Raw genomic sequence first — 27,258 nt, 5'->3', positions numbered from 1 at the left:
AAAATACACAAGACCACTGACCCTCACCTTTTTCAATGCCAGCATTCTCCTTGTATGAACTATGTTATAACACATGCAGACTAGTGAACTTTATTCCAGAAAAAGGACTCAGAAAAAATTCACCCATGGTAATGCTCAAGTCCCAGCTCTGCCTCTTCAGAACAGGGTAGCATCTCATGTGGAAAAGCAGATTAAAAGTAGTCTTGACCAGAGAGCACCATTACACTTCATTAAAGGATTTACATTTTAAATTGTAACTGGGTCACATAACAGCTAATCAGACAAGAGTACTGAAAGCACTTACATTGTCTATGGATTTCAGCCTGAGCCCGATCTTCCCGTCTTGATCCTTACACAAGATGACTTCTCGGATCCCTTGCTTGATCTCCGCTCTGCGGATCCCAGTGTCACCACCAGTTACAGGGGCCACCATGTGGTCCATGCTGGAAGGCCGTGCCACCAACTGCTGACAAAGACACAGGCAACACATCAGTATTCGCAAACACGCGCCCTGAGAAAATCGAAAATTGAACATATTCTGTTGTGGTTTCCTAAAATGTGACCTGCCAATTATTTCCCTCAAATATGAGTTTTGCAAAAATGACCCTATTTTGTTTTTTAAAACTAATTCTGCAGGTAACTTACCCCCCACCCCCAGACACCATCTCCAGCAGACTCAATGACTCTGTTACCCGATGAATTCACTGGCAATTTGTTTTATGTGTACCCTAGCTTGTTTTCAACTCAAATATATTATCCTTGAACTTTATAAAGGCTGTACTTTACTTTTAAATTCACACAGCATCTTCCTGAGGGTTCTTTTATATGGCCTTACCTTCAAGAATGTACTTACCCTTTCAGAGTTTTTATTAAAGAGGCAAACTTCTTACCTCACAGCTCCACTACAAGGACTAAAAGTGCCTATTATTCAAGTGCTGACACACACAAGACAAACGTTATTTTCCGTCCCTTTAGTAAACATCTGTGGATTAACCAACTGTATGGAGAATAGCTGTCCTAGGGACTCCATTAGGTACCAGGCCTCACATTCCTTATTTTTTTTCTTGACCAAAATGAGTTTGTTTTAAGTGGACCCTTTCCTCTACCAAAGACAGTGAGGGAAGAGCGTATTTGTTACCAAGGCGTCTTAACCGGAACCTGTCATGAAAAGCTCTGGTCTGACACCGTGATGCTCAGAGCAGCCATGATGGGGGAGAGAAACCTCAGCCGCACACACACAGGCTGCGAATTCTCCGTTCAGAATCACAGTCACCAGGACACCACACATACACGAAGAGCCATACTACACATCAAGCACAATACCAGAAAATACAACTTTTGAAGAATTACAAAAATTCACTGATTACAGCTATAAAAGCATAGAAATCAGGCAATGGGATAGAAAAAATTAAGCAAATGAATTTAGTTTAGCTGGAATATAGGACAAAAGGGAGGAGCTTTGGAGTATAACTTTTGGAAAAGAATTTTTTTCCAGCAAGTAGAGTTAAGTGCTTACTCGGTGTTCTTACTATGACCAACACATGACCACTGCCCCCTCCTGCTAGGGCTACTATGACCACCATCTACTCTCGCCCTTCTATTTGCCCTCCACACAGCAAGCACTGAGACTCTTTTGTTAATCCCACAACTCAGACCCCCAAGCCCTTACCCTGTCCACAAGGCCGCAGACTAGGTGGCCTGACAGCCCTTCCAATGCCACCCCCCAGCGCGTCTGCCGCCGCATTCTGAATCATCTGCCCTCACCGAGGTCCTGTCTCTCAGGCCTCTCACGTTCATTTCTGCCTGAAAGCCACTCAAGGTCTCTGCATATACTGGCTAGTAAAGCTAAATGTACTTACTATGGTTCCCTTACCAGAAAATATTTATTGAGCATCAACAAATGTGAAGAAATATGAAGAAAGAAGCTTGTGGGCACACTGAAAAGAAGAGAGGCCAACAACAAGTGTCACAGACTATCTGTGCCTTCCAAACCCACCCTATGTGGTAAGCCCTCTTCTGTCACGGCTTTCTGGTCAGGACTCCTCGCGAGGAGGAGGTGCCAGGGCCTGCCCCTTCCTGTCTGCTTCCTGCTCCTGCCAGTACTGCTTGGGGCCAGCCCTTCATGCTGCTGGCAGCAGGTGACTCCAGTCTCCAGATTCCAGACACTTGCAGAACAGCCTCCCTGCAGCCCCCAGAGGTACCAGCACCCATCACAGGGGCCCCTCCCCTGAGGCCAAACTCACGGGGCTCCTCCACCAACACTGTCGGCTCTGAGAACTGTAATCCCCATCCTGTGTGCCCCAGTTCTAGGAGAAGCAGCTTTCTGTGTTCCACTTTTGCTTTTTTCAATTCTTCAACCTCTCTGATTTCTTGTTATCTCTATTATAAAATCTAGTGTGATTTCTGTTGTTCCAACTGGACCCTGACTGATGTAAACAAGTTTTCAATAAATATTTGGTGAATAAAGCCAGGTACTGTATTAAGCATGGGAGTCATGGCAACAACAGAGACATAAAGGCTGTCTTCATGAAGTTATGCATTTACCTATGACAAGTACTATAAGGTATTATAGTCTTATAGCAATAATCTTAACAAAAGACTGAGACACACTATATTTAAGCCAAGAATTTGGGGTCAAACTGTAAGAAGCTTTAAACTTAAAAAGATTATGAGCAAAAAAATGATAACAGACCTGAATTTCAGAATGATAAAGTTAGCAGTAGCTCAGCATTCATTGATATAACAAGTTACTAGAGGAGCTACTAGAAGAAGACACAACTGTAACAATCTAGGTTAGAGGTATAAATCATGGACAGGGCTACAGGAAGCCTACAATGAATAACATGAATACAAGAAACATGCCAGAAGCAGAGTCACTAGGTCTATAACTAAATGCAGAAGACAAAGGAGAAGGTACCAGTTAAAGGCACCTGAATCTTTAACTCCTAATAAATCAGAAAAGTGGTAACAGCACAGAAGGAAGTAGACTATGTAAAAAGCAGTACCTAGAAGGCAATCCTGAGAAGAGATCAATGCTAAGGCTATAAATTTGTGAGTTTACCATAAAGACGAGTTAGCTTATATCTCTGTGTGAAGTATGATTTTATATAATTCAGAACGAATTACATTATACATACCCCCTGACTTGGTGCTCCAGGGACCAGGGCCATATTTGCACGTATTTCTTCTTCATTTAAACTCAGGCCCATGTACTGAGAGAGCTCAGGATATAGCTTAGGATAGAGATCTAATAACAAATGAATGAGCAGAGAAAAAAAATTAGTAGAATATTTTTAAAAACCATTGTTATTATGGACTTTTACTTGTATTTTTAAAAAATCACATTTATTTTATAAAATCTAGGATGAATTTAAGTTAGTAATCTGGAAAACCCCTTTCTCTGTAATGACAATTAGAAATGGAAAACAGAAAAATAAAAGTGAAAGTATGAAGACATTTTAACTGAAACCTCAGACTTCTAAATACTCAAGACTAGAAATAATTTTTCCAAGTTATCTTGCCTTTTCTTTCTCTTAAACCTATGAGGAATTTTCTACACATACCACTGATTCTCCACTTAAGAACATCTGACTAAAATGTACACTTCAAATCAGCTACATTTTAATTCATTCAGTAAATACAGCTATAAAATGATTCTTCTACCAAAAAAAATGAACTGTGAGGGAAAAAAAGCTTGTAAATTTATTGTCATATCTTTTTAAGAATACATAGCAATGAAATCTTTGAAACAGTACATTTAAATATTAACAGTATTTAACTGAACAGCAGAGTTAGATACTATTTCCAAAAGCTCTTTATGTGATTTATGGATTTTCTAAAGGAAACAATGTTATAAGATGACAGGCCATAAAAACCTATTTAACACTCCTCTTGTATTAAAAAAATTTTTTTTCTTCATTTTATACTGGAGTAGAGCTGATTAACAATGTTGTAGTGGTTGCAGTGGACAGCAAAGGGACTCGGCCATACACACACATGCATCCATTCTCTCCCAACTCCCCCTCCATTGAGACTGCCACACCTTTCGTATCTGAAGTCATATTATTTAAGAGTTCTGTCCTGAATTCCTATGAATTTAGAAGGAAAAGGAACCAGGGAGAGGGTATGGAGTCAGGGTAGAGACTCCAGGATTTGGCAAGTTCCCCTAAAGGAGAACGCTATCAATCCCCACAGCCCTGGAAAGACAGGGGACAGTTCAGTGAGTCAAGGACTTGCAAAGGGTGAAATTTAAGTAACAATTTTCATAAAGTCATAAACATACTTTCATAGTCACAGTTCACTTTCTTGATTAAAGGATTGTTTTGAAATAAACTTACTAGTAGAGCTTTAACAGCCAATTTCATGCTGTATATGTTAAAAAATATATATATTCTGGATTCTTTATTTTAGTAAAAGAAGGCTTAACAGGTATCTCTGTTCAAGGAGAAGGAACCCAAAGAATAAACCTACTTCCATCTTGAGAGACAGGAGCAGAGGCTTCAGATAAAATCGCTGGGTTGGCAGGGTTTGCAGAAAAGGCAGTCTGAGCCTAAAAAAAAAAAAAAAAAAAAAGAATTCTAACAACACTCTATAGAGACTCACTTAAAAAGACTTCTCATATAACTTAAATTCAGTAATTAAAAAAAAAAACCTAAAACCCTTTACTTTTATTTAAGGAATTCTAATTTCAAACACTTTAGCAATATATTTTGAAAGAAAAATAAAAAAATAAAAAATATAAATATTTAACACTATTTAAAAAACTAAACACCATTCTACATATAACTAATATTTCATAGTGCTACTGCAAATATTTTCACAATGCATTAAGAAATGATAGTTACACTTTAGTCTAAGTGAAAGCACCTTCTTTACCTAAGGAAAAAAGCTTAACCATATTTACCTAAGTATATATCAGGAGAACACTTAAAAATTTAAATACTTAAGTTGCTAATACTTATTTTGCCATTTCAGCATATCCCAATGAAACGTTTATCTACGTTTTACCAAGTATAAGGTGTTCAGTCAGTCAATTCAGTTGCTCAGTTGTGTCCGACTCTTTGCGACACCATGGACTGCAGTACACCAGGCTTCCCTGTCCATCACCAACTCCAGGAACTTTCTCAAACTCATGTCCATTGAGCCGGTGATGCCATCCAACCATCTCATCCTCTGTCGTCCCCTTCTCCTCCCGCATTCAATCTTTCCTAACACCAGGGTCTTTTCCAATGAGTCAGTTCTTTGCATCAAGTGGCCAAAGTATTGGAGTTTCAGCTTCAGCATCAGTCCTTCCAATGAATATTCAGGACTAATTTCCTTTAGGATGGACTGGTTTGATCTTGCAGTCCAAGGGACTCTCAAGAGTCTTCTCCAACAACACTATAGTTCAAAAGCATCAATTCTTCGGTGCTCAGCTTTCTTTATATTAAAACTCTCACATCCATAATTGACTACTGGAAAAACCATAGCTTTGACTAGACAGACTTTTGCTGGCCAAGTAATTTCTCTGCTTTTTAATATGCTGTATAGGTTTGTCATAGGTTTTCTTCCCAGGAGCAAGTGTCTTTTAATTTCAAGGCTACAGTCACCATCTGCAGTGATTTTGGAGCCCCCCAAAATAAAGTCTGTCACGGTTTCCATTGTTTCCCCATCTATTTGCCATGAAGTGCTGGGACCAGGTGCCATGATCTTAGTTTTCTGAATTTTGACTTTAAACCAACTTTCACACTCTCCTCTTTCACTTTCATCAAGAGGCTCTTTAGTTCTTCTTCACTTTCTGCCGTAAGTGTGGTGTCATCTGCATATCTGAGGTTATTGGTATTTCTCCCAGCAATCTTGATTCCAGCTTGTGCTTCATCCAGTCCAGTATTTTTCATGATGTACTCTGCATAGAAGTTAAATAAGCAGGGTGACAATATACAGTTTTGCTGTACTCCTTTCTTGATTTGGAACCAGTCTAGTTATTCCATGTCCAGTTCTAACTGCTGCTTCTTGACTTGCATAGAGATTTCTCAGGAGGCAGGTCAGGTTGTCTGTTATTCCTATCTCTTTAAGAATTTTCCAGTTTATTGTGATCCACCCAGTCAAAGGCTTTGGCATAGTCAATAAAGCAGAAGGAGACATTTTTCTGGAATTCTCTTGCTTATTCGATGATCCAACAGTGTTGGAAATTTGATCCCTGGTTCCTCTGTCTTTTCTAAATCCAGCTTGAACATCTGGAAGTTCACGATGCACATACTGTTGAAGCCTGGCTTGCAGAATTTTGAGCATTACGTTGCTAGCATGAGTGCAACTGTGTGGTAGTTTGAGCATTCTTTGGCACTGCCTTTCTTTGGGACTGGAATGAAAACTGACCTTTTCCAGTCCTGTGGCCACTGCTGAGTTTTCCAAATTTGCTGGCTTATTGAGGGCAGCACTTTCACAGCATCATCTTTTAGGATTTGAAATAGCTCACCTGGAATTCCATCATCTCTACCAGCTTTGTTCATAATGATGCTTCCTAAGGCTCACTTGACGTCGCAATCCAGGATATCTGGCTCTAAGTGAGTGATCACACCATCCTGGTTTTCTGGGTCATGGGGATCTTTTTTATATAGTTCTTCTGTGTATTCTTGCCACCTTTTCTTAATATTTTGTTTCTGTTAGGTCCATACCATTTCTGTCATTTATTGTGCCCATCTTTGCATGAAATGTTCCCTTGGTAACTCAAATTTTCTTGAAGAGGTCACTAGTCGTCCCCATTGTATTGTTTTCCTCTATTTCTTTGCACTGATCACTGAGGAAGGCTTTCTTATCTCTCAGTGCTATTCTTTGGAACTCTGCGTTCCAATGGGTGTATCATTCCTTTTCTCCTGTGCCTTTAGCTTCTCTTCTTTTCTCAGCTATTTGTAAGGTCTCCTCAGACAACCATCTTGCTTTTTTTGCACTTTTTCCCTTGGGGATGCTCTTGATCACTGCCTCCTATACAATGTCACAAACCTCCGTCCATAGTTCTTCAGGTACTCTATCAGATCTAATCCCTTGAATCTGTTTGTCACTTCCACTGTATAATCATAAGCGATTTGATTTAGGTGATACCTGAATGGTCTCATGGTTTTCCCTACTTTCTTCAATTTAAGTCTGAATGTGGCAATAAACAGTTCATGATCTGAGCCACAGTCAGCTCCCAGTCTTGTTTCTGCTGACTGTAACAGAGCTTCTCCATCTTTGGCTGCAAAGAATATAATCAATCTGATTTCAGTTGACCATCTGGTGATGCCCATGTGCAGAGTCTTCTCCTGCGTTGCTGGAAGAGGGTGTTACGTTATACTAAATACAAAAATATTACAAAGTATGTAAAATGCATACTTAATCACTGACATAACAATCATGGTAAAGTAATGTAATTTATGTGTTAAAACTTGCCAAAACTTTGAAAACATATATACTTAACACTAGTCAGGGGCAGGTATGCCAGGAGCTCCCCTCAGGGCTGCCTTCACAGCCCATGTCGTATGGAGTGTTCCTTTTTCCCTTACAGATACATCTGAGCTCCTCAAGCAGACATATGTCTCTGTTGGCAGTTAAGCTGTAAGATCCAGATGTAAGATTTTTTACTTAATCAAAAATATACTGATTAAGTGATGGGAGTTTACACCTATATTCTTTATCATCAAGCTCTGAAACTGATGCTAAGAGCAGTCCCAAAGATGCCTGGAGAGATGGAAGATTAATTAAATAAGGAAGTCCACAAAAGCACTGCAAGTACATCACTCATTTGGATTCCAAATGTTCTGATATGACTGTTATTGAGTCATTCTTTATTAACTGTTTCATAATGTCACAATCTAAATTCAAATAAAATGCAGCACATAAATCTTTATCATTTTAAATATATCCACAAACTCAAAATATGCTGAATTTTGAAAATTCTCTCACCATCAACTAAAAGGACAGTGGATTGCTTCCTGGATAAACTCTAAGGAAAAAAAAAAATGCTGTTCCTCACTGAAAAGAAAGGAGCTATCAAAGCCACAAAAAGACATGGAAGAACCTAAAATGCACGTTACTAAGAGAGTGAAGGCAATCTGAAAAGGCAAATTACGGTATGAGTCCAACCCTGAGATTCTAGAGGAGGAGGGGGGCCTGGACAGAGCGTGAGGACTGTGAGGGAGTGAGAGTGCTCTGCGTGACACCGAATGGTGGCTGCCCATCACCACACACTCATCCAAGCCCACAGAGCGAACACAAGTGCAGCTGTGGACTCGGGGCAGCAGCAGCATGTCCACGCAGCTCAGTGACTGTCCCAGGTGTACCGCTCTGGTGAAGATGCTGCTGGTGTTGGGCGAGAGGTGTGTGATGTGCAGGTCAGGTGGGGAGGGCACACAGGGAAGGGCCACTGAGATGAAAACTGTGCCCTGCATCACTTCTGCTGTGAACTTAAAACCGCTCTGAAAAACAGGATTTACTAACTTTAAAAAATGTATCCTTTTAATACTGGTCTATTATTTCTATTCTTTCATTCATTGCTCTTGTTCTTATCCAAGGAATACTGAAGTAAGCTCTCTGAACACAAAGTTACATATTTAATTACTATATAATTTGTAGTAAAAATAAAAGAAAGATGGTACAACAAAGGCTTAAGCACTATAAGCCATTTAAATGCAGCAAAATATTCCACACTCACTTGAAATCTCAAACTAGTTAAAAAAAAGTGTGTGGGGGGTGGGCATGTTGTTTGTACCATTACAGAAAGCATGAGAAGACACCGTACTCGTGGAGCCAGCAGAGTCAATCTCTGCTCACTGTCGGGACGCTGATGACTGTTTCCCAGTCTACGCAAAGGTGTGGCTCCTGTCTGAGACTCACGGTGGACAGAGAGACGCAGGGGCTGCACGATGCTCAGAGCCACAGCCTAATGCTTCCTGTGAAGCAGTTTACAGAATATGGGCTGCCAAGTCACTGCTGCGGTGTGAAAGGCGAGATTATGACTACCTTTACAGAAGGGCCTCAAAAACAAACACCCAAGTAACACTACCACAGAAAATGAAGAAAAAATAAAACAGAAGCAGTCCAAGATGTTAGCGGCTAGGCTGGGAATCTTTTTAAATCCAGTGAGAATTTAAAATCCATGTTCCCCCCTCCTTACTCTCTGTCACATGTCCAGGCAGCTAGCTTTGTGCTCAGAACTTAAAAGCCTTTGAAATGTTAATATCCATACAACGAGTTGCTCCCTGAAGAGCTCAGCCTGAGGTGGACTGCAGCCTCCTTCATTTTCTGATCCAACATTTGCCAATATCAACTCTTTCCTTCTTTTTCTGCTGCTTTCAAGATGAAAAAAACCTCTGTTCAAAGTCTACAGTGGTTTAGGTTCAATTTCATAAAAACTAACAAAAAAGGCCGAAAAGGAAATGAGTCATTCTCTCAGACCCATCTGCAGATCCTATCACTTAGTGCTCTGATGTCACAGTAATGGCTTAGCTGTTATACTTCAAGGTAAATATTCAAATAAAAGCTTTTTAAAAAAAGAAAGTATACTTGTTCAGATGACCTCTGTGGAAATAAAAACCACATGAGAAAAATAATGACAAAATAGCAAAGAAAAAACAGATTTGAGATGACTGAATAAACCACTTAAAACTGTCAGGCATCAAAGCCTAGGCAACTGAACAGATTGCAGAGATTTTACAAACCACCCATGAATAGCCACAGAGAAAGGATGAGAAATACTCACTCATGATCTCCCCCACATTCAGCCAATCACTGCCACGAGGCTAACAACTTCAGCCACACAACTGCTACTATTTTTGCTTTTTTTTTCTACACTTGAACATTTTGTCTAAAAAACACTTGTATTCCTGTGTTCTTCTCACAAGTTTGTAATAAACATTTTATGCTAATTAATTAGGAAATCAATCTCATGTAGAGTAAACTGAGGCCAAGACCTCTAACAAAATGATCTTTAGGGTAAGAAGCTTTCAAGTACTTTAGCAACTTGTAACAGAAAAGAATTTCATCACATTTATCATATCAAAAAGATTTCTGGAATAAAGTGTAACAGGGAGTTTATCTTGTCAAATTAGAAAAACAAATAACAGCTGAAGAAGTTCAGAAATAAAAAGAGTTTATAAAAGACCAAATTGAAAGTAAACTGGGAAACAGGATGGTTCACTAAACACTACAATTATCTCCAGTTAAAACCAATAACAAAAACTTACAAAACAGCAAGACTTGATCCCAATCCCAAACTTTCTTAAGCAGAAGCAACTATCTTCAAAGCTAATACTCAAAGGAGTACAAAATGCCTGACTTAATCAAAGTTTTAGAATCACTTGTCTTACACAGCCACTTGGAGCAGGACTCTCTGTTGCTATAGCAGAGACTGTCTGCTGCTTACGTTTAAAAGAAGACACACTGCTCAGCTTTCACTGAGCTCTTCTTACACTCCTCCTCCTCCTAAAGCAGTCTGCGCCACCCTGTTTCGATAATGTTTAACTTTGGAGAAGACAATTACTTCAAAGACTGGTCATCCCTGAAAACCCAACAGCACACATAGGAATTTTAAACAAGACAATGAACATCTAAGAATCTGGAGTATATATTACCAACTTTAAAATGTACTTAAAACCAGTCATGAAACCAAGTTATTTCCGAAGCGTTTTAAAGTCCCATTTCAAAGAAAAACTACCTCGCGCCCATTAATTCACAGTGAAATGAAGAAATCTCTAGTTTTCTAATGTTCTAGTTAGAAAAACTGAGTTTATACAGTGTAAAATTGAACAAATACATCTGCTATTTAAGTTTCTCGCTTCACTTCACCTATAATCAGAATGTATGCCAGAGGTCATGGAAGGAAAAAAGTGTTTAAAACATACCTTAATCACCTTGTCTACCTTCAGGTCTTCAAGAGATGGGTACAGAGACATTTTTGCAGAATATTTCTAAAGAAAAACAACAACAACAATAAATGTCTATGATTAAATTCATTGAAATTTAAAGAGTACATGGAGCCAGCAGCATACACATAAACGTGTGTAAGTCGTTTAACACAAGATTTAAATTGCAAAACAATAAATATGACCATCTAGCTATACTAAAAATTGCTGACTGATGGTTGCCAACTACCTTTCTCTTGAGCTACATCCATTACAAATGTTAAACTTCCCTGAATAAAAAACCCCTTCATTTCTATAGTTTAGAATATCAAAGAACAATTATGTGACTCATCTAGTTTACACAAACAAGGGCTTAGCAACTGAGCAAGAATTGTATCCTTCTAACAAAAATCTGCAACAGCTGATACATGTTATCGATGTACAAAACCTCATTATTACAAAAAATATATATATACACATTATGTAAGTATATATATAAAATAATACACATCATAGGAGACATGAATGAAATAGAGGAGGAATAAAAGGGAAAGGAATTTTTATAAACATACTGTTCAACGACTTTTAGTGACCATGAATTGCTTTTTGTGGTGATTTAAAACAAAAGTCTCAAAGTATTACAGGCATATATACTCCAAAACTTTAAGTATTTTGAGATGAATACTTCCTTGAAGCCCAACAAAACAGAGCATATTCTAAATTGGTATAGGGGTTGACACTCTTACTGCCTCCCAATGAAAACCCACCCACGATTGGCTGCTCTGTGAAGATGGAGACAGGCCCTTTAAATGCTGCTCTTCTCTAGCTGGGAAGATGCTAAGCTTTGTCAATGGGGAAGCTGGAGGTACAGTGAGGAGAAAGGGTGCTTTCTCCCACCATCCAGTGTCCTCCTCCAGCCAGGCCACTGCAGGGAGCAGCAGCGACAGTCCCCAGCACTGCTGAGCAGGCTCCCAGTACGGGGGCACCAATACCCCATGCCCTTCCCCATTCACTTCTGGGATCCGCTCAGTCGATGATGTTTTGGGTGACTTTTCACTTTCTAACTTATGAATAATGCTACTAATAATGCTAACAAGCATTTACAACCCAGTTTTTATATAAACACATAATGTTCAACTGTCTTCATACACAGCTAAGAGGAGAACTGCTAGGTTATATGGTGACTCTGTGTTTAGCTTTCTGAGGAGCTGGTTTCTGAAGTGACTGCACTGTTTTACATCCCCACCAACACGTGTGAGGGCTCCAATTTTTCCCTAACTTGGCCAATACGATACCGCTGTCCCTCAGTTTCTGCAGGGCACTGGTTCTAAGAGTCTCCCCCGCATACACAGAACTCTCTGGATGCTCAAGTCCCTTTATATAAAAGGGCTCATACACACTTGCTATTGTCGTTCTTTCCAATTACAGCCATCCGAGTGGATGTGCAGCAGCACTTCATTGTAGATTTGATTCCTAATTCCTTAATTAATAACTAAGGATACTGAGCATCTTTCATGAACCTAGATGGCCAATCCTCATATCTTCTCTGAAGAAACATCTATTTAAATCCTTTGCCTACGTATTCCTTTTTCTTGCCTAGCCGCCCTGGAATAGAACCTCCAATAAAACGCTGAAGAGAAGTAGCATGATACAGTTTTGAAGAGGAGAATAGGGCCTCGGTTTGTGAATAAAATGCAAATTCTTGAAAAAGCACAATCAAATATGTCTTAACTCTATTAATCCAGGAAAACAAAACAGTTATCTTTTGTGTCTCCAAAGATCAGTTCTCTAGAAGTTTTCTCCTTAATCACATTTTATTGACACTTTCAACCATTGTATCAACATCATTAACAAAATCATTCTAAATTTACTGAAACTAATGTTGACTAGCAATCCAGGTGTTAGTTATAGTCTTGGTTCTGCCACTGGTCACCTACAAGATCCCTTTTTTTTTTTCATGAAAAATGAACTGGATGAATGGTTTAAAACTCAAAGTAGTTTTCTAAAATTTTTTTCCCCATAGAAGCTTTTCTTCAAATATTAACTGACGTTGTTTGAACAGCTCCGAGGTCACTCATTACCTCCCCTCCCACCAACACACACACAGTCAGCCTAGAAAAGATACAGCATCTTTAAAAAAAGCAGCAAGTATCACCCCAACTTACACTCTTTAAAAAGTCAGTTTAAGTAAGCTGACCTTAAATCTCACTATTCTGATAAAATACAAAGGATTCCTCAATCATTTTAACTGAAACGATTTTTGTGGTCTCATCTCATCCAATTTCATTCCAAGCATTACAATGTTCCAGTCCCACACTACGCTCCATTTCCCACCCTGGTCACATGCTTCTGTGCCTTGGTATCTTTGTAAAAGCTTTGTCTTCTCCCTGAAATGTCCTTCCAGGGCTTTTCCATCACAGTCTTAGTCAAGAGCCTCTGTGAGGTCACCTTTGATGACCTTAGTCTGACATTTCTCTCAGTTCAGCAGTTTCCCTCTGCCTTTCAGTATAGCTATTTTATGTTTAACTCTGGCTACCTGAGATCAAGGACCACATTTGTCTAACACAATGCCTTCTTCTGACAAAAAACAAATGTTTATTAAATATTTTAGACAATATCATCAAAATAAGGGAGAGCAAAATAATTCTCTTATAAGTCTACTCCTTCATTGGGTTGGTTTTTCTTTTTTTTTTTGCTATGCAGCTTATAGGATCTCAGTTCCCCAACCAGGGACTGCACCTGGGCCACGGCCATGAAAATCCAGGATCCCAACCACCAAGCCAGCAGGGAATTCCCAACAAGTCCACTATTTTGAACAACACTATTAACAGCTTTCCATGAGAACAATATACTCTTGCATTATTTCTCTGAATCACTTGTATGGTGTATTTAAACCTTTGACCTAATGCGAAGTGTAAAAAACACTCAGACCTCTGTGAAGAACCACAAAGCTACTGTATATCCTTTCAATTATGGTTGGAATTTCAGAATGACCACTAATGAGATTTAAGAGGATTCTGAAAATACCTGTATTACATCAGTGTCAAAATTCTCACTTCACTCTCACTTAGGACTCTATCAGATAAACACTACCCTGTAGCAAGTGAAGGAAGGAGTCTGGGTCCAGGCCTTCCCTTCAGCTGCCTGGGGAACCAGGAGGAGGGGAGCTTAACTCTCACTGCTCCAGGCATCAGCAGGCACATCCCTCTGCATCTACTCCAGCCATCACAACATTCCTCGCTGTGACAACATGGCTTCACTAGTCTAACTCCTGGAAGAACTGGTGCTCCTCACTGACCCCAGCCCAGATCTGGCCCACCCTATGCTTTCTGCAGCCTCCTTGAATCTCTCCGTGCCGTGTTCAAGGGCTCTGTATCCCTGTGCATCCCACTGCCGTCGTTCATCGTGTCCAACTCTTTGCGATCCCATGGCCTGCAGCACGCCAGGCTTCCCTGTCCTTCACCATCTCCCAGAGCTTGCTCAAACTCATGTCCATTGAATCGGTGATGCCATCCAACCATCTCTTCTGTCATCCCCTTCTCCTGCCTTCAATCTTTCCCAGCATCAAGGTCTTTTCCAATGAGCTGGCTCTTCACATCAGGTGGCCAAAGTACTGGAGCTTCAGCATCAGCCCTTCCAATGAATACTGAGTGTTGATTTCCTTTGGGATTGACTGGTTTGATCTTCCTGCTGTCCAAGGGACCCTCAAGACAGTCTTCTCCAGCACTGGTCCCCAATTTGGATTCTACTAAGACTGGTTCCAAATAGGAAAAGAAGTACGTCAAGGCTGTATATTGTCACCCTGCTTATTTAACTTATATGCAGAGTATATCATGAGAAACGCTGGACTGGAAGAAACACAAGCTGGAATCAAGATTGCCGGGAGAAATATCAATAACTTCAGATATGCAGATGACACCACCTTTATGGCAGAAAGTGAAGAGGAACTAAAAAGCCTCTTGATGAAAGTGAAAGAGGAGAATGAAAAAGTTGGCTTACAGCTCAACATTCAGAAAACGAAGATCATGGCATCCGGTCCCATCACTTCATGGGAAATAGATGGGGAAACAGTGTCAGACTTTATTTTTGGGGGCTCCAAAATCACTGCAGATGGTGACTGCAGCCATGAAATTGAAAGACACTTACTCCTTGGAAGGAAAGCTATGATCAACCTAGATAGCATATTCAAAAGCAGAGACATTACTTTGCCGACTAAGGTCCGTCTAGTCAAGGCTGTGATTTTTCCAGTAGTCATGTATGGATGTGAGAGTTGGACTGTGAAGAAGGCTGAGCGCCAAAGAATTGATGCTTTTGAACTGTGGTGTTGGAGAAGACTCTCAAGAGTCCCTTGGACTGCAAGAAGATCCAACCAGTCCATTCTGAAGATCAACCCTGGGATTTCTTTGGAAGGAATGATGCTAAAGCTGAAACTCCAGTACTTTGGCCACCTCATGCGAAGAGGTGACTCACTGGAAAAGAATTTGATGCTGGGAGGGATTGGGGGCAGGAGAAGAAGGGGATGACCGAGGATGAGATGGTGGGATGGCATCACTGACTCAATGGACATGAGTCTGAGTGAACTCTGGGAGTTGGTGATGGACAAGGAGGCCTGGCGTGCTGCAATTCACGAGGTCGCAAAGAGTTGGACACGACTGAGCAACTGAACTGAAGAACCTTCTCAATGCTTGGAACAGTCTCAGGGTTTTTCCAGAACATCTAAAGACAGAAAATACTTGACGATTCTGCCTCAGCATGAAGATTTCTGACCTGTACCTCCTCAGGGCAATGCTGCAGTAACTTCCTTTAAATATGCACACAGACCAAAGACCTCAAGGACTCAAACACCATATCGGTTTATCTGTGATCATCTTTCTAGCTGCGATGCTTTGATTCTTGAAGTAGGAAACATGCTGGTAAAGTCATCTATTTGGCATCACCTAAAATGGCAGTACTCATCATTTTCTGAGTTACTGACTCACTCCTTCCCTCAAACTACCCACTATAACTGGGTCTCCCCTTTGACTCCCCATGCAGGCAGTCTGGGTTCAATGCCTGGTCAGGACACTAGATTCCACAAGCAGCAACTAAAACATTCTGAGTGCTGCACTAAGACTAAGACCCAGCACAGCCAAATAAATAAAGTTTTTTAAACTTTGCGATCATTTAAAAGTTAAAACAATATTTGTCTACTTGTTTAGACTTAAGTTTTGTTTTTTTTTTTTAAGAAATCTTAGGATGATGAAAATTCAGGATTGCAGAACCACTTATCTTAAAAAAAAAAAATACAGCACAACACATCAGGTGCCCCTGTTTTTGTAGCTGCCACCAGGGACACCCCCTGATAGCCAGGCTCTGGTGGCAAGACGTCCGTTCACGGGTCCCACAGGAGTGCAAGTGCTCCTACGGATGAGGAGCAGGCAACTGGGCTGGAGAGCGGCTGTCATGATGGACGCCTGGAAGGGACAGAACCCACACGACACACTCACCCCAAAGGCAGCTTCAGGTATCCAGGGAGACCCTAACTGAGGGCCCCATCACCGACAAGCCAAGAGCGGGCTGTGTCCGTGAGGAGGACAACAGGGCTTTCAGTTGGTCCTGGCTGCACCCAGGTACAACCCCGTGATGGTCTAACTGTGAAACCCATTTCAAGTGGGTGCCCCATCAGCTGGCCTCCTGAGAAAACAGTTCTTCACAGGCTCTCTCCAGGGCACAGTGTAAAGACAGCAGACTGAACACACCCTAGACTCTCCAGAAGAGATCTATTACCCGATCTTCATAGCTGTGGCCTGAAGAGCAAGCGGGCTGCTAATTAAATATACACCCAGGGGCTATAATTCTCTCCAAAGACTGGAACGGCCAGCAGGCCCCATCTCTGCATCTCCCTCTGCTCCATCCGAGGTAGCCAGTGTCTCTGAGAAAGGACCCAGTGCCAAGGCAGTTGTCTGCCACCCACAGGGAACATCCCTGGACAGCCTCGCTCCGGAAGTCAGCAGGGCTTGTCTTCCTCAGCTCAACAGGACTGCAGCAAACAAAGACACAGGTAACGGGCTCTCCTGCCAGGCTCAGTGCAGAGGGAACATTTGTATACTTTAAAAGCTACTGCCTGAGGGTCTGGGTCTGGCTTCGCACCAACCTGAATTTAGGTGCTAACTGGGATCCTCCCCTTTGGGTCAGTGACAGACCCTGGCACAGCCTCAGCTACTGAGAGCCAAAAGCAATAAAGTAGGCTGCTTGGAAAATTAAAAGAGTATGAGATACAACAAGGTACAAGGGCAGGGCTAAATGAGAAAGCTCATCTCCTCTATGAGACTAGTCATTCAAGATCAGATGAGGCGCCTGTTTTATCTAAACAAAGGGTGTCAAGAAAAATGAAGAAACAAAAGAACAGAATCCAAACAAAAGACCAAGATAAAGCCTCAATAAAAAAATTGGGCTTCCCAGATGGCACTACTGGTAAAGAACCTGCCTGCCAATGTAGGAGACGTAAGAAACCCTGGTTTGATCCCTGGGTCAGGAAGATGCCCTGGAGGAGGGCATGGCAACCCATGCCAGTATTCTTGCCTGGAGAATCCCATGGACAGAGGTCACAAAGAGTCAGACATGACTGAAGGGACTTAGTACACACAAGTGATTTACCCAATACGGTTTTAAGTTACAATAGAGGCTAAGTTCAGGAGAACAACATATGAACAAAGAATTTCAAAAGATACAGAAAATGTAAGCAAGCAGAAATCTTAAAACTAAAAAATATGAAAACTGAAAAAACATGACAGAGGGTTCACCAGCAGACTAGAGGAAGCAGAATGCAGGAAGAAACGAACCTGAAGAAGAGAAGAAACAAACCAGTGGACGGGGCGGTGCAAGTCGGAGCAGCAGAAAGAAAAAAGGATGAAAAGAGCTGAGAGGACTTACGAGACACCACCATGCCACCAACATTCGCAGCGTAAGGGTCTCGGAAGGAAAAGAGGTAAAAAATTTGAAGAAACAATGGCTGAAAGTTTCCCTAACTCGAGGAAGAAAATAGACATTCAGATCCAGAAGCTCAGGGAGTTCCAAAAAGAGATGAAGACACCCACACCATGACATGTTATAACTCAAACGTCAAGACGAGGAAAGAATCTTAAAAACTAACAAGAGAACAACAACTTGTTATGCACAAGAGAACCCCCAAAAGACTCTAAGCAGTTCATCAGCAGAAACTCCAGGACAGAAGGGACTAACAGCTGAAAGAACACTCCACCCAGAAAAGTCCTTCAGATTTGGAGGTGAGGTAAAGAATTTCCCAGACAAGCAAATAAGGGAGTTTATCACCACTAGACCAGCCTCAAGAGAAATTTTAAAGAGATTTAAGTTGAAACAAAAAGATGCTAATTAGTAACGGGAAAACAAAGTTTAAATCCCAATGGTAAAAGTAAATATAGAAAACTTAGAATAGCTTAAAGCTATAAAGATAGTGGACTAATTACTTATAAAGCTAGGATAACCACTGAAGACACACACACAAAAAACACCTATAACTACACTCATTTGTTAAGGGCAACACAGATAAAAGATGTAAACTGTGACATCAAAAGCATAATGGGGGGGTGGGGGGGTGGGGAGGAAGGGGGGGCAGCTGTAAAATGCAGTGAGAAGAATCCCACCTTGCCACTTTTACTCAATACACTACTAGACGTCCTAGCCAGAACAACTAGGCAGGCAAAAGTTAGAAAAGGCACCCTTCCAAAAGGAAGGGAAGAAGTAAAACTGTTACTATTTATATTATGAATATGAAGAAAACCTAAGATTCACCAAAAAACTATTAGAACTAATAAAATCAGTAAAGCTGCAAGATACAAAATCAATACACAAAACTGTTGCATTTCTATACACTAAAAATACACTATTAGAAAGAGAAATTGAGAAAACAATTCCACGTACAATTGCATCAAACAGAGGTATCAATTTAAATAAGAAGCTGAAAGACCTGTACACTGAATCCAATTAAAAACTGGGCAGAGGAGCTGGACAGACATTTTCACAAAGACAACCAACAGATACATGAAAAGGTGTTCAACACCATCAGGGAAATGCAAATCAAAACCACAATGAGGTATCACCTCACAGCACAGGAAACAATTGAAATGCTGTATAGAAAAGTAGCCCAAAGTACTACCATAGTCTGACAGGGTCCTTCTTATTAGAGAATTTTTTCATTGGCAGGGTGTAAGAAAGACCCCATCAGAAAGGGAGGACACTGGACTTCCTTAAAGGCCAGTCACCCTCTCGTTTTCCCTCTAATAAATTTCCTTCTCTTGCCTGACTGCCCGACTCACTCTTTTTCTCCACATGCGCCTTACAACAGCAAGGTAGAGAAATTTTTAAAACTGTGTTGCACTGACTATTTTAATTGGTGTTTATAAAAGTATAAGTGAAAATTCTCTGATAATACAGAAATAGACAGTCATCCCCACAGAATTCCACACACAAAAATTCTCTGCAAATATAAATTGTCATCCCCACAAAAAATATTGCTTTTTGACAACGCAGGTACAAAAGTTACCAGACGGTAATGTTAGAACCTATTAGAAATGGATATGAAATCTAAAACCAGTAATGTGTTTTGAGAACCAACTGCAGGAAGAACTAAACGCACTAATAAGCTGTATTAGAAATGTGACTGAAACCTGGAAGAGTATTTATAAAATATGTTATCTCTCAACTTTATGGATGACATCTGATGAGCAATTAGTTGTCCTCAAAGACAATGCCATTTCATCTACATATACCTTTAAATGCTACAAAAGTTTAGAATAAGATTTTGGGGTTCTTATGTTCAAGTTGATTCATACAATGAATCATACGATCATACATTCCAGATGACTCCAGATGGTGTCAAGGAACACAGTTTGATGCAGTCTTCCACAGCTATGTTTCTAAACCTGGCAAATCACCAAATCAGAAGTATTTGAGCACTAGTTAAAAATACAGACACAGATTTCATGAAAGGGCTTAGGAATTTAGGAATTCTTTCAATAAATATCCAGGGAGATTGTTATGATAAGCCATTGAGAAATATGGTCATATGACATCTACTCTAAATAGAATAACTTCTTTTTACCCATTTCCCACCCACTGAACAGACAAAAATACAAAGTCTGACAATGCTCTCTGGTAATGAGGCTTTGAGAAACACATATATTACTGGTAAAAGTATAAAGTAGTACAATTTCCATAAAGAGTGAGTTTGCAGTATCTACCAAAACTGTAAATGCAGATACTCTCCAACCCACAAATACCACTTCAGGTTTTAGTCTATAAATATATCTACATACAAAAAGCAACATATGTAGAATTTTATTCACTGAAGCACCAACTGTAATAGCAAAATTCTTGAAACAAAGGAGGAAGTACTGAACAGACAAGATAGTGAAAGAGATCCAAAATATTATCACTAACTAGAAAAAATACAGCCCTATTTAGGCCAGTATATAAAGCACGCTCAAATCTGTGATAAAATAAGGGGGAATAAACAACCAGAAAAGAAAACACAAACTAAACCCAAAGCTAGCAGAAGGAAGTAGCAGAGATGAGAACAGAAATAAATGAAATAGAGAACAGAAAAAATAAATTATAATTACTGAAACCTAAATTTGGTTCTACAAAAAGATCAACAAAATTGACAAACCTTTAGCTAAATGGACTAAGGGGAAAAAAAAGAAATATCTGTTAAAATGAACTGTTTCTACAGAAATAAAACAGACTATATAAAGAGTGCACTATGAACAAATGGACACTAAAAAACTGAATAACCTAGATGAAATGGACAAATTCTTAGAAACACAAAACCTACTAAGAATCACAAGGAAGCAGAAAATCTGAATAGGCCCAGTAACTAGTGAAGAGACTGAATCAGTAGTCAAGTCTCTCAACAAAGAAAAACCCTGGATCTGATGGCATCTTTGGTGAACTCTACTAAATATATAAAAGAGGATTGGTATAAATCCTCAAAATTTTGCTAACCGTTGAAGAAGGAACACTTTCATTCTATGAGGACAGTATTACCCTGATACCAAAGCCAGACAACTACAAACCAATATGAACACTGATGCGATCCTAAACAAAGTACTAACGAACAGAACTTAACAGCCTATTAAACGGATTAGACACTTCTTAACAAATAGCATTCATTATTGGGAGAGAAAGTTAGTTCAACATATAAGAACTGTTCAAAGCAATACATCATATCAAGAAAATGAAGTGGAAAAAAACACAATCATCTCATTAATACATAAAAAGCACTTGACAAAATTCAGCACCTTTTATGATAAAGACACAACAGGCAAAGAAGGAAGCAAGGGCCACATAATAAAAGCCATATAATGCAAAACCCTCAGCAAACGTTATACTCAAAGGTGAAAGATTAATTATTTTTCCTCTGGGATCATGAACAAGGCAAGAATGCCCACTTTCAACACTACTCTTCCACACATAGTACTGGAAGTTCTAGCCAGAGCAATTAGGTAAGAAAAAGAAATAAAAGATATCCAGATTAGAAAAGAAGTCAGTGTTAAGTGTTAGTCGCTCAGTCGTGCCCGACTCTGTGACTCCACGGACTGCAGCCCACCAGGCTCCTGTGTCCATGAGACTTTCCAGGCAAGGATACTGGAGTGGGTTCCCATTTCCTTCTCTGAAAAGAAGTAAAATTATCTACATTTTCAGATATGACCTTATATGCTTAGAGTTTAGCAAACCTTAACAACTCCACAAAAAAGCATTAGAACTAATAAATTCACCAATGAAACAGGATAGTCAGGGCACAAAAATCAATTGCAATTCTACACATAAATAGTGAACAATCAGGAAAAAACACAGAGACAATTCCATTTTCAAGAGCATCAAAAATAATATACTACTTAGGAATTTATTTAATCAAGGAAGTAAAAAACTTGTACAATGGAAACCACAAAATGCTGCTGAAAGAAATTAAAACCAATCGTAGAAACAAAACTGGAGAAATCGCATATCCTGATTTCAAAACTTACTATAAAGCTATGGTATTCAAAATGGTATAGTATTGGCACAAAGACAAACACAGACCAATGAAGAGATAGCTTAAAATAAACCCTCATATACATGGTCAAATGATCTCTGACAAGGGTCTAAAGACCATTCAATGGAAAAAAACAATCTTTACAACAAATGGCACTGGGAAAACTGGAAAGCCACACACAGATGATGATGGACCCTTATCTAACACCATATAAATATATATGTGTGTGCACACATATATATATAAACTCAAAATGGATCAAAGATCTACACCTAAGACCTAAAACAATAAAACTCTTAGAAGAAAACATGGGACAACACATTCCTGACATTCAATTTGAAAATGACTTCTTGGACATGACACCGAAGGCACAGGTCACAAAGGAAAAACTGACATACTGGACTTCATGAAGACGAAAAAACTTTTTGTGTCAAAGAATGTTATCAATAGCATAAAAAGGTAACTCATCGAATGGGCAAAAATATTTGTAAATCATACCTGATAAGGGACTAATATCCAGAATATTTAAAGAAGTCCTAAAACAACAAAAACAAAATTGGCCAAAAACATGAATAATCATTCCTCCAAAGAATATAGAGGAAAAGGCAATAATCACAAGAAAGGATGCTCAACATCACTAATCGTTCAGTTCAGTTCAGTTCAGTCGCTCAGTCACCTCCGACTCTTTGCGGCCCCATGAACCGCAGCATGCCAGGCTTCCCTGTCCATCACCAACTCCCGGAGTTCACTCAGACTCGCCTCTATCGAGTCCGTGATGCCCTCCAGCCATCTCATCCTCAGTCATCCCCTTATTCTCGTGCCCCCAATCCCTCCCAGCATCAAAGTCTTTACCAATGAGTCAACTCTTCACATGAGGTGGCCAAAGTATTGGAGTTTCAGCTTCAGCATCAGTCCTTCCAATGAACATCCAGGACTGATCTCCTTTAGGATGGACTGGTTGGGTCTCCTTGCAGTCCAAGGGACTCTCAAGAGTCTTCTCCAACACCACAGCTCAAAAGCATCAATTCTTCGGCGCTCAGCCTTCTTCACAGTCCAACTCTCACATCCATACACGACTACTGGAAAAACCACAGCCTTGACTAGATGGACCTCAGTCAGCAAAATAATGTCTCTGCTTTTGAATATGCTATCTAGGTTGGTCATAATTTTCCTTCCATGGAGTAAGCATCTTTTAATTTCATGGCTGCAATCACCATCTGCAGTGATTTTGGAGCCCCCAAAAATAAAGTCTGACACTGTTTCCATTGTTTCTCCATCTATTTCCCATGGACTAATCATTACGGAAATGCAAATCAAAACTATGAGATACACCTCACATCCACAAGAGTGACAACTACCCAAAAAAACCAAACAAACAAGTTTTGCTGAGGGTGTGGAAAATTTAGAACTCTTAATTTGCTGTTTGTGGGAATGTAAAATGGTGTGTGTTCACATGTGCGTGTTCAGCTGCTTGGTCATGTCTGACTCTTTGCTACCCATGGACTGTAGCCCACCAGGCTCCTCTGTCCATGGGATTCTCCAGTCCAGAATACTGGAGTGGGTTGCCTTCCTTACTCCAGGGGATCTTCCGACCCAGAGATGGAATCCAGATCTCCTGCACTGGCAGGCAGACTCTTCACTACTGCATCCCCTGGGTACAGTTTAGTTCAGTTCAGTTGCTCAGTCGTGTCCGACTCTTTGTGACCCCATGAATCGCAGCACGCCAGTCCTCCCTGTCCATCACCATCTCCCGGAGTTCAGCACGCCAGTCCTCCCTGTCCATCACCATCTCCCGGAGTTCACTCAGACTCCAGGTGCTATAAAAACAGGATAGGAGACACCCCCCCCAAATTAGCTCAACCTTGGAATCAACCCAAGTGTCCATCAACAGATGAATGGATAAGCAAAATGTGGTATAACTGTGTATATAAATGTATGCCCGCGCACAAATACACAATGGAATTTTACCCTGCCTTAAAGTGGAAGGAGATTCTGCAATATATAACATGGATGAACTTTGAAAACATTACACTAAGTGAAATAAACCAAATATAAAAAAGACAAAACACCCTGATCCCACTTACATGAGGTTGCTGCACTAGTCAAAATCATAAGAGACACAAAGTACCAAAATGGTTGCCAGGGGCTGAGAGGAAGAGAGAATGGGGCATTCCTGTTTAATGAGAACAAGATGAAAAGAGCTGAGGGAATGGACAGTGGTGATGGTTGCATGACAACGTTCAGTATATTTAATACCTCTGAACTGTACACTTAAAAATGGTTAAGATGGTAATGTTACATGCACTTGGGATGCCTGCTGTTTAGTCATCAAGTTGTGTCCTTTACCGCAATTAAAAAAAGAAAAGTAACAGAAGGGGGAAAATATATATTTCTAAGGTATAAAATATCCCTATAAAGATACCTAAGAAATGGAAAACAGCTGTTTCCTACAGTAAGAGAATTTGGCTGGCTAGAGGACCTCGAAAGAAGGGAACTGTACACACTATGGACCCTGTTTTTCTTTACTTAAATGTTGAGTCACGTTAACTGATTACTTCCTCAAAGACTAAATACACACAAAAAAAATCTTGGCAGCACTTGGAAACATTAATAATTGTGAATATATCTATTACTGCATATAACAGTTGCAGGGGTGGGAATCTTTTTAGAGACTTTTGGCATTTGCTATCTAAAAGTACCTAAATCCGGCAAAAACAGGAAAAAATATAGTTGAGTCATGCTCAATTTAGGGAACTGTTTACTGAAAAGTAGGTTCAACCGCCGACTATTAGTAAATGCTTCCTCTTGTAGTCACGATTTTCACATCCTTTCTTAAAATGCCTAAACATAACGAAAAATTAATGCTGCCAAAGTTAAATATGTACTGTAACAGGATGACTATTTCCTGAACCTATTAAACGACATTCCCTTATTTTAATTCTGTAGCACAATCTGATTTATAATGTTTACATACCATTTAAAGAACAGAAGTTTGTAGAATTAAGTTGGTAACAGAGCAAATGAAAACATACATTTTTACTGTTTGCCCTCAATCTCAAACAGAAAAACTTAAAGGAACAGACAAACTTTAAACTGACCATTTATATACATTTGAGATACAGCTAACCAGCCTGTGGCTCTTCTTCCCTGTAATTTTCCTTTTTAGCCAGGACTTTTTTCTTCGAAACACTGGATGTTATGAGTTTGGTAAACCAAACCTACTTCCTAGGAAGTGCACACGATATTTAAAATAACAGTAAATGTACATGATATGCGGACCACATACACAACACAGACTAGATAAACCTAGACATTTCTTTTTAAAATCGGCATCATACAAGACTCCACGATGAAATAAGCCCGTTTTGGTGAAAGGGGAAACTTTCCGTAGCTGTAAGTTTCCTCCTTCCCGTGATTACAGGGAAATCCTGCAAGGAAAGCTCGGAAGGCTCTGAAAGGCGAGCCCTCTGGGAACATTTCCTGCCGCGCTCACCCAGCCGGGAGCTCTTCTCCCTTCCTCCAACTTCTCCACAAACTAGCGCCGCGAGCCGCCTCCCCACCCCCTTCCAGAAAGTCAAGGCTGCGCCGGCCGAACACCTCCCTCCAACTCCGGACGTTCGGACGCGGCCGCCGCCGCGGGCGACTCCGCACACAGGGATCGCGGCACCGGGGCCAGAGCTGGAGGGTGCCCCCGCACCGGCCCCAGGCCCACCCAACACGAACAAAAAGGGTCGCGGCGGACGGGGGGCTGCCTGCATCGTCCCCGGCCGGGCCTCAGGCTCCCTCCCCGCCCCTCTCTCCGGACGGGAACCCCGAATCCCTCAAGGCCGCGGGCGGGCAAAGGGGCGCCGTCACGCAAACTTACGCCCCCGGGCCGGCTGGGCGCCGCGAGGGGCGCGGAGCGGAGCCCACTGGGGAAAGGCCGCCGCCGAAATGCCCTCCGCCCAGCGGTCCCGAGTCCCCCAGGTTTCCCGCTCCTCGTCCCCGCGCCCGGTACGCCGCGCGAGCGTCCCCCGGAGCCCCGCAGGGCTGCTCACCGAGGCCGCTGAGACCCGCTCTCCGCCGCCGGTCACTAGCTCGGACTTCTGAAACCCAAAGGGAGGAGGGCGGCGCGCTCCCGAGGACCGCCCGCGCCGCGCGTCACCGCGCCGCCCCCGCCTTCCGCCCGCGCAGGCGCGCGGAGCCCGGTCAGGTGACCAGGTCCCTATGGTAACAGGGCGGGGGGCGGCTCTCGCCTCCTGCCGCTCTAGCCCACCTGCTCTTCTCTCCCCACAGCTCCTGCACTTCGGCCCTGTGCCACCCGCCTACTGTTGTTCACCTCCGCACATGCTCACTTGGTTCCCATCGCCTCCAACACAGAGTCCCGAGAACCTGTCGTTCGGCGATTTCCTGGCCAGCCTTAGACTTCCACCACACTCACAGGCTGTTAAACATTCCTCCCACTAACCCTTCTGGACTCCTGCCTTCTTGGCGCTACATTTCTCTTTGGTTTTTATTACTCTTTGTCTGTCTGATCTAAGTTTGCTGGTTGTTGAAGGTTATGTGTCGTAGTGCACAAAAGTAATACCTGTATCCTAATCAAAAACTGAAAAACTATTAGGAACTGTCCTAAGAACATAAGGTATGCTGCTGCTGCCAAGTCGCGTCAGTCATGTTCGACTCTGTGCGACCCATAGACGGCAGCCCACCAGGCTCCTCTGTCCCTGGGATTCTCCAGGCAAGAACTCTGGAGTGAGTTGCCATTTCCTACTCCAATGCATGAAAGTGAAAGGTGAAAGTGAAGTCGCTCAGTCGTGTCCGACTCTTAGCGACCCCATGGACTGTAACCTACCAGGCTCCTCCGTCCATGGGATTTCCCAGGCAAGAGTACTGGAGTGGGGTGTCATTGCGGTAGTCTTAATTTGGTGCTTACATCAAAGGTAGATACACCATCTTCTTTAGGGGGCAAAGACACTGAGGCACATTTTACCTACGTTTTCCATACTTAGCATGGAGTAGCAGTACTTGAAAAAAGAGCATTAACTTAGAAGCAGTTTATTTCTAGCTGATTTATTTAGTGCAATGATAATTTAACCTATGGTTAAGTAAAAATCTGAGCATAAAAGAGATGACAATGAGATGAAAACTTAAGACTTCAGAGAGTAACAGACATGTAAAAACAACTGCAACGGAAAGAAAGAAAATTGCTTTTGTTCACTGGTGACATAGTTACTTAGAAACTCCCAAAGAACTGACCCACACACACAAAAATAACCTAAAACTAATAAGCAATTACAGCAGGGTTGCAGGATTCAAGGTTAACATACGAGCCAATTGTTTTCCTATATGATAGCAATAAACAACTGGAATTTGAAATTAAAGACACAATATCAC

General features: G+C 41.1%; 1 protein-coding gene across 2 annotated transcripts in view; it reads right to left on the bottom strand.

Moving 5' to 3' along the window:
- LOC120878600 (syndecan binding protein) overlaps positions 1-26,035 on the bottom strand; it is a 31,568-nt gene extending 5,533 nt beyond the window's left edge. The window contains exons 1-5 of one of the 2 annotated variants that reach the window (XM_040261267.1): positions 25,923-26,035; positions 10,854-10,919; positions 4,471-4,549; positions 3,138-3,247; positions 305-466 (exon numbers count right to left, since the gene is read on the bottom strand). In XM_040261267.1, the coding sequence (XP_040117201.1) occupies positions 305-466; positions 3,138-3,247; positions 4,471-4,549; positions 10,854-10,904 (402 nt within the window). In that variant the 5' untranslated portion in view covers positions 10,905-10,919; positions 25,923-26,035. The remainder of the gene's footprint in view (positions 1-304; positions 467-3,137; positions 3,248-4,470; positions 4,550-10,853; positions 10,920-25,922) is intronic. The other variant, XM_040261268.1, reaches the window with a different exon arrangement.
- Between the last annotated feature and the right edge of the window lie 1,223 nt (positions 26,036-27,258).

Source organism: Oryx dammah, unplaced genomic scaffold, assembly GCF_014754425.2.
Source record: "Oryx dammah isolate SB20612 unplaced genomic scaffold, SCBI_Odam_1.1 HiC_scaffold_19, whole genome shotgun sequence".
NCBI classification, from domain to species: Eukaryota; Metazoa; Chordata; class Mammalia; order Artiodactyla; family Bovidae; genus Oryx; species Oryx dammah.
This window is presented reverse-complemented; position numbering and strand designations above follow the sequence as displayed.